The sequence below is a fragment of the Sapajus apella genome, unplaced genomic scaffold, assembly GCF_009761245.1.
Source record: "Sapajus apella isolate SASKATOON/1434 unplaced genomic scaffold, GSC_monkey_1.0 scaffold2, whole genome shotgun sequence".
In the NCBI taxonomy this organism is placed as follows: Eukaryota; Metazoa; Chordata; class Mammalia; order Primates; family Cebidae; genus Sapajus; species Sapajus apella.
This window is the reverse complement of record NW_022436942.1, coordinates 39,474,119-39,482,426: the sequence shown is the minus strand read 5'-3', so window position 1 is coordinate 39,482,426 and position 8,308 is coordinate 39,474,119. Positions and strand designations below refer to the sequence as shown.

The following is an 8,308-nucleotide window of genomic DNA, read 5'->3' as shown; positions in this document are numbered from 1 at the left end:
ATATTATATATAATATACCATATATATTATATATTATATTTTATGTTTATTATAAAAATAATATATGTAATATATAATATATAATATTTATATATTATATATTATTTTTATATAAAATACACAATATTTATACATTATACATTAAAATATTATATGTATTATATAAAATATATACAACATATATACCCATCAGTAAAAAAAAATTATATATATTTTTATGTATAATATGTATTTTATCTATCTATATAGATAGATATATAGATATACAGTTTCTAACTTAAAACATACTCTTCATTCATCTAGTCAACATATATTAAGTTTCAATTATGTGTCAGGTAACAGTCTGTTCTAAATACAGCAATGAACAAAGTAGATCTTAAAGCAGAGAGAGAGAGAGAGAGAGTGTGTGTGTGTGTGTGCAAAAGCCAAGTTTTAGTGAGGGAAAAGTTTTTTACATTCCATTTACACATCAAGAGTCAATCCTGGATTATTTGAGACCACAGAGTTTTATAATTAAGTTGTTTCAATTAAATTAAGACCCTCGGGGTGTAGAAAGGAGAGATTACATGAGAGAAGGAAATTTCCATCAGTCAAAAAAAGGAAAGAAAAAAGAAAAGAATTTGCACTACGCAGAAAGAGTGAGAGAAATAAAAGGGCAAAGTTATCACAGTGGAGTGTCCCAAGAGCTTAGGGTAAGGTCTGAGTGGTGAAAAACACCCGAATAGATTTGGGAGGGAAATCCCAACGTAAAAAAAGACGTTTTTTACTCAGGATGGAGACAAACATAACAAGCCATTTAGAAAACCTTTGTTTCCAGCAAGATATAAGGGCTCCTCCAGCAGATCATCCAGGGCTAGAGAAGGGTGTGGAAGTACTTTTCTCAAATCCTTCACACTGCAGATTGGTGCCGAGAAATCAAATGGGAGTATCTAGCTACCTGAGGGTCAAGACAGACATGCTAAGGGAACCAGGGGACCAGAATAAGCCTTGAGATTGGACCAAGGATAAAACAGAAAATAGGAACCTTGAAGCTAGCAGCTGTGACCGCAAGTTTGTGCCAGAATGATTCCAAAAAAAGGTCAGGTGAGGTGTTTCACAATATCAACATGGGAGGGAGCAGGGAAGTGCTGGGTAGAGAAGGACTGTCATTGGCGAAGGTTCCACCCCCAGGCCTGTGCCCACGGACCTAAGTGAGGACAGGCATTTCAGTTTTCCTGCCTAAATGTTGCATTTCCCAACACCACCCTGGCCCACCGCGCCCCCATCCTGTGCCTGTAAAAACCCCAAGACCCTAGCGGGCACACACACAAGCGGCTGGAGGTTGACGGGAACACGTAGGCGGAGGAAGACACAGCACAGCAGCTGGACGTCGAGGGGAACACAGCGACATAAGAGCACACACTGACAGGCGCCGCAGGCCCGCAGGCCGTCAGCCCGCGGAAAGAGGCAGAGTTCGGCCGGGAGAGAGCCCGCTGCTGAGTGGCCCGACTCCAGGGAAAACCATCTTCCCACTCCATTTCCCTTCTGCCTTCCCCATCTGCTGAGAGTTATTCCACTTAATAAAACCGTGCACTCATTCTCCAAGACCACGTGTGATCCAATTCTTCTGGAACTCCAAAAGGCAAGGCACCCCAAGATACAGAAAGCTCTCTGTTCTTGCGATAAGGCGGGGGTCTAATTGAGCTAACACAAGCTGCCTAAGGATGGCTAAACTGAAAAAGCATCATCCTGTAAAACACCCCACTGGGGCTTCAACTGTAAACATTCACCCCTAGACACTGCCGTGGGGTCAGGGCCCCACAACCTGCCTGTCTGCATGCTCCCCCTAGAGGTGTGAGCCTCAGGGTACCGGAGAAGTCATCCACACCCCCATCACACGCCCTCTGCCAGCAAGACAAGGGATTTTCCTGTTTCAATATCACAGATTTGAGATTCCCTCGCCCCAATTTCATTGGGCTTCCCCTGTACCCAGACTACCTCAGAAAATGAGAGATAAGGACACTTTTTGAATGATGAAAGAAAAAGTACAACTGAAGAGTTAAACTTTGAATTGATTGAATATTTACCCAAAAGAGACTGAATTAAACCCAGAGGAAATGAGAAATGAATGGGTTACCTCAATTCAGTGCTCTCATCAACCCCAGCATCATTGCAAAAAGCAAAAAGAACCAGTTACAGAAAATAAAAGGTCATGTTCTGTAAGACATCAGAATTACAGCATATAAAATTTGAGCCATGCTATATTCTTAAGAGGTGGTGGAATGTACATTGTCATTGCTTATTCATAATGAATCCTGGTACCTTTAGACATTTTGGAATTATAAATAGAGAACTAAAGTTATAGCTAAAAAAAGTTCCTAGAATAGGAGGCTCCCATGGACATGGGGGTTCATACGCACACACAGAAAAACTGGGTAAACAGCATCTCTTAAAATGCTATCCAACCACATGTGTTTCTGTCTAGGTGTGCTATGCATAATGCTAGAAATACAAGGAAGCTCTAGCAAGGGAAGCATGATCACTGTATAGAAGAACACAATTATTCTCATAATGCAGTGCTGAAAATCTCAGCCAGAAAAATCTTCATTCTCAATTAACCTGTTTCATTTAATTTTTTTTCTAGCTGAGTAAATGGCATCAAAATCCAATAGTAATCACCTTTAATTCAAAAATCTAGAAGTCATCTTTGATTCCTCTCTTTTTCTTATCCACACAGCCAATCCATCATTAAGTCCTGTTAGTTTTTCTTCCCAAATGTAGCTCAAAGCTGCCCACTCCTCCTCTCCATTGCCACTATTATCTCTTTCTCAATCTACTAAAATAACCTAGTATCCCTGCTAACACTTTTGTCCCCGACAATTCATTCTCTGTAGGGAATCTAAAGTGCTTCACATTATCTATGAACTCCCATTATAATTAAAATGAAAACAAAATCCTTACCATGACTTGACTCCTGAGCTTTATCTTCTGCCCCTACTGTTCCCCTCCTCTGGTTCTCTAATCCCCAGGAACATTGACCTCCTCTCTGGTCTTTAAGGTAACAAGTTGTGTTTCCCCACAGAGCCTATGCAGTTGATATTCCCTCCTTCTTGAAAGTTCTGCCCTGCAGATGTTTACATGGCAAGAAGCTCTTTCTTGTCAGCTGGATCACAGCTCAATGCCACTTCTTCAAAGAGAATTTCCTGAAGCATCCCATCGAAAGTAGACCTCCTTCCCCTGATGTTTCCTTATTTGCTTGTTTATGGGTACATAATCCAGTTATCTCCTTGGAGTGTAGGAGATACAAGACTCTTGAGTGCAAGGGTATTATGTGGGTCTCATGTAAGCCTTGCTCATGAGTATATAGGTACTCTATCAATATTGCTCAATGAATGAATGAGTGAATAAATAAATAGGGTAATGAAAATGAATGGTTACCTTCTTCCCACTGCTTCCTTTTCACTAACTGAAAGTCATGACACTCCCAGTTTCATCATGACTAGGTAAAGTGACTGGGAATCAGGCAACGAAGAACACAAAAAGTATAGTCTTAAAGAGAAATATGCAAAGAGATTAAAGGGGAATTAGTGAAAGAAAAATCTTAATTTAAGAAAGAGAAGAAGAGTAAACTTCTTTAAAACATCGTAGCCTCTTCCTCAATGCTGGCCCTTCCAATTCAGAAATATAAAAGGAAACGGCTACATTTTTATAAAATATTATGTAAATTATACTTTCTGAGGTGAATTATATGAAATCCACTAGAAAATGTGTTACCTAATTGGTGAAAATCTCTAAAGAGGATTTACATTACAGCAAAGTGAAGATTTCAGTCCACATAGTTCTCATGAAGTAGATAGGTATGTTAACTAACATGAGATGCACTGTAAGATTTCATCTTTTTACGACTGAAGGATAAACAGGTTATCAGGGTAACGGTGATTAGAAACAAAACACATTGTTTACATTTCAAGGAAAAATTCACTTTAAATAACAGGTTTCTTTAGAAGTATCTATTTTAAATGTTTCTTAAAATTACTCTGCTCAAGGGACACTTAAAAAGACAGTGAAATGAGCTTACTGTGTAAAACTTCAGAAGTTTAAAACTGTATGGTTACATTCATACAAGCTGATTTGTCAATGACTTTTAAGAGTGGAAATTTAGTATAATTATGCATAACACATAATTTTTTTAATTGCAAAATTATTTCATCTGACCATGATTGAACCACTACATAGTATGGGAAAAACTTGTTTCTTAATAAAAACATATTACTAGCCTATTAACAATCAGGTTCCTAATGTAGCACCACATTCTGAAATTTAAAAACTACATTCCTATTATGTTACAGATTAATATCTGTTCTCAGAACTATTTCCAAAAAAAATTATTACCAGACATAAACTGTGTAATAAAGGATAATTCCATTTGGCTCCAGAGGTGGTTGCCATGACAACTTCACCGTGACACCAGACAACTGTTTTACAGAGAAGTCTTGAGGGGGAGAATCAGGAGCTGAAAAGTTAGGGTATAGAATAATGCATTTTATTAAACATATGTAAGAAAAAGTTAACATGGAAATACAAACAATTTTTATTATAAACTTTCTCGTAAAGGAATTAGGTTCAGTGCTTTTCTCCAGAAGCACAAGAGAATGTTTACTTTCAAAATGGGATGATAAAGGAAGATTTTGCATGGTGGTGTTAGAACATCTGTTTCTGTGATTCAGTGGAAAAAAATATTCCATGAGAAAGTAGAACAAGGAGTATGTCACAGTGACTTACCTACTGTTCAAGCACATCTTGGTCAACTGTCATCCTCTAATAAAAATAAAAACTTTATTGGGGTGAATAAATATACAGTAAAAGAGGTCCCCAGACAATAAAAAGAGGTGGGAAAAAATCACACATCTAAGAAGTTGGGAAAGTGATAAGCATAACATTGGGAAAGCAGTTAAAATGACTGACCTCACAAATGAAAACTACATTCCTCAATCTCCGTTGTGTCATTAAAAAGTAAAATAATATCAAACTTTGTTCACTGAGTCTTCAAAATTAAATGGTTTACAAAGGAAATACCAATGTAGCACATAAATAAGAAAATAGTTTGGAATCTACTTGTAACTGTGCTGTAATAGCATAAAGTACAAATATATTTGCTATTCTGCATTGAATAAGCAGTAAAAACATTACTGCAAACTAGTTAGCCAACTTCATATTTCCATTGAGGTAAAATACTTAGAATGGCATTTCTCAGCTGCTGTGTAACAGCACAGTAATGTCTTAGAATAATGCAATACAATTTTTTTACATGAAAAAAGTAAAACGCTAAAATTTGGTTCATTGTTATAGTTATGCATGGAATGTGAACTCATAGTAGCAAATAGAAATTCTGAGAATTTGTTTACATCTTTAAACAATGTCAACGGATATACAGTTCACGTACAAATCACTATTTCCAATAATTTGGCAGAATGCTACCTGAATTTCTTCCATTTCTTTCTGATTCTCTGAATAATCTCAGCTATAATTGTATGTGTTCCCATGTGTGCATGTTTTCATTATTTTACTAGCAATAATTTTCCAAAAAAAATTATTGAGCAGAAAAAGGTTATGAGACAAGTTATAAGGAACAAAAATAACAGCTTTATTTGGTATTTTCATTTTGTTATTTTCACTGGCACTACAATAAAAATGCTATCAAATATTGATTATCATAGGAATGTATACATCAATTACAGATGTCTGTTTCCCAAGATAAAAACTATCTGTGAAAATTCTCTTTCATTTGTCAAAGCAAAACCTATAAATATTTTTCCCAACATCCTTGTAAAATCTGTTTATTGATTGCAAAAAGGACTTCAATCAAAAATAGCACTAAGAAACTAATACGTTGCAACTAACTATTTCTACTTTATCATATGCTTTAAGATGCTTCCGTGGAATACCAAATAAAGCTCGGTGTTTTTAAAAGCTAACCTGCAGTAGATCCCTGAATATTTTCTTTTAAATGTAAAACATTTTACTACTAAGTAAATGTAATTAACAAGTCTACCTAAAAAACAAAAAAATCACTGCACATTCTCTGTAACAGACTAAGTTGTAATCATTTTGGCACATGAATTCTAAAATATTTTGGCATATGTATTCTAAAATATAATCTAACAAAATTGAAACTGGGAAAATTAGAACTTTTGCAATGCATTGAATTTGTCATCTCAGAGCATCTCAAGGTAGCTGAGAATGAACTTCACAAATTTCTCACTTCTCTGCCTGACCTCATCTTTCCTGTCTCTCAGCCTCCCTCTTTATTCATTTTCAGGTCACAGCTTTGACATAACTTCCACAGTTACGCTTGACCTCATACCCCAGAGTAGCTTAGGTCCTTCTTTTGTCCTGGTGAATAATTTGGGGGATCTTTTATACCAGTAATTAAAATCATAAAAATTATTTGTCCACACATTTGTTAAATTTAGGTATCTTGTACTAACTGCAAGCTTCATGAGGGCAAGGAGTTCCTAATTCCCAGTTACACAAATTTTCTCAGTTCTTCATCCATTCTCAATTTTCTGTAATTTTTCAACAAGGGAGTCTTGTTCTTTACCCTGTTCCTTAGAAATTATATGACTTGGCCAAGAATCTAGATGGAACTCTACCTTGGTAATTCAGATGCACAACATGCCTTGAAATTGTTGACTTAAGTGGTAAAATCTCTGCCTGCTCAAAATGTATGTTCATTACCGGTCTGATTTCATCACATAAGATCTCAAATTCTCACCATTAGGACTTTTGATTAGACTAATTATAAAGAAATGGGTGCTATTTTCAGAAAGGCCTTGCTATTTTTTACTACATATTATCTTAGATATTATATAAGATAGAAAGGAACACTAACCTTCTTTTCTAGTTTTTAATCATTGAGCCATTTGGAAGAATTGATTTAAATTAAGAAAATTTTCACTTTAAGAGAAAAGAGAATCTATTTATGAAAAATATGAGAATTTGGACAGGTAAGTTTGATGGAATTTGACAGGTAAGTTTAAAAGCAATCATAGTAAGTAGATGCAATGACTAAGGAAGACTAACCCACAGAGGCATCACACTTAGAAACTGGGGCAAGCCAAAGAACCCTAGCCAAGATCTTCTGGTAAAATTCCTTGGTAGAGGTAAAAACATGGAGAGAGAAGGTATCTGAAGACTTTATTATTTTGCAAAGAGAAAGGAGGGATTTGAAGACTTTATTATTTTGCAAAGAGAGAGGAGGGATTTGAAGACTTTATTATTTTGAATAGAAAGAGAACAGCACAGAGAAAAGTCTCCCGTCCTAGCAGCGTCTAATGTACATTCTGCCCTGGTGAATGATTCTAGATGTTGAACATTCACTGGCTGTGGCCTAGCTTGAAGATGGGGAAGAAAGGAAAAGGAAAGAGAAAGGGGAAGGGAAAAAAGGAAAGGGAAAGAGAAAAGGAAAGGAACTCCACGAACATTTATGATATGTCCAGGCCTACCCTTCATGGAAACAGGAATTTCTTTTACAGAAAAAATAATTTTCTCAAAATATACTAGGTATAAAACATAAAATGCAAATCCTAATCCCAAATATATCATTTAAAAATTATTTTCTTAGCATAGTATATGCCTAATTTGGTAAGACACCAATGTAAAGTGGTCTCAGTAGTAAAGGTGATTTTTTGGGGGTTGGGGAAAGATATGTTTAAATATTCAATACAAAAGCTATTAACATTGGGGAATAGCATCTTGTCCAATTAAGTAGGAAACCTGTACAATAGTCTGATCTCATTAACAAGTTAATCCTTAATATCATTTTAAAAAGTGCTGAACACTGACATAAACATAATCTACTTCAAAGCTCATGTAATGGCTATTTTTAAAATGTAAACATTGAAAAACACAGTCATGACATATATCAGTTAATGTTCAAATCATTCAAACAAAATTTTTAGCCTTAAAAATTCCCTTGGAAAAACATGATTGACTTTTTTTTTTTTTTGAGACGGAGTTTCGCTCTTGCTACCCAGGCTGGAGTGCAATGGCGCGATCTCGGCTCACCGCAACCTCCGCCTCCTGGGTTCAGGCAATTCTCCTGCCTCAGCCTCCTGAGTCGCTGGGATTACAGGCACACGCCACCATGCCCAGCTAATTTTTTGTATTTTTAGTAGAGACGGGGTTTCACCATGTTGACCAGGATGGTCTTGATCTCTTGACCTCGTGATCCACCCGCCTCGGCCTCCCAAAGTGCTGGGATTACAGGCTTGAGCCACCGCGCCCGGCTTTTTTTTTTTTTTTTACAGAGGACAGATGACTTTAGAAA

General features: G+C 36.3%; 1 protein-coding gene across 2 annotated transcripts in view; it reads right to left on the bottom strand.

Moving 5' to 3' along the window:
• PTPRQ (protein tyrosine phosphatase receptor type Q) overlaps positions 1–8,308 on the bottom strand; it is a 240,750-nt gene that overhangs the window by 164,179 nt on the left and 68,263 nt on the right. For both annotated transcript variants that reach the window (XM_032296569.1, XM_032296577.1), the window contains one exon: positions 4,372–4,492. In XM_032296569.1, coding sequence (XP_032152460.1) covers positions 4,372–4,492 — 121 coding nt within the window. The remainder of the gene's footprint in view (positions 1–4,371; positions 4,493–8,308) is intronic.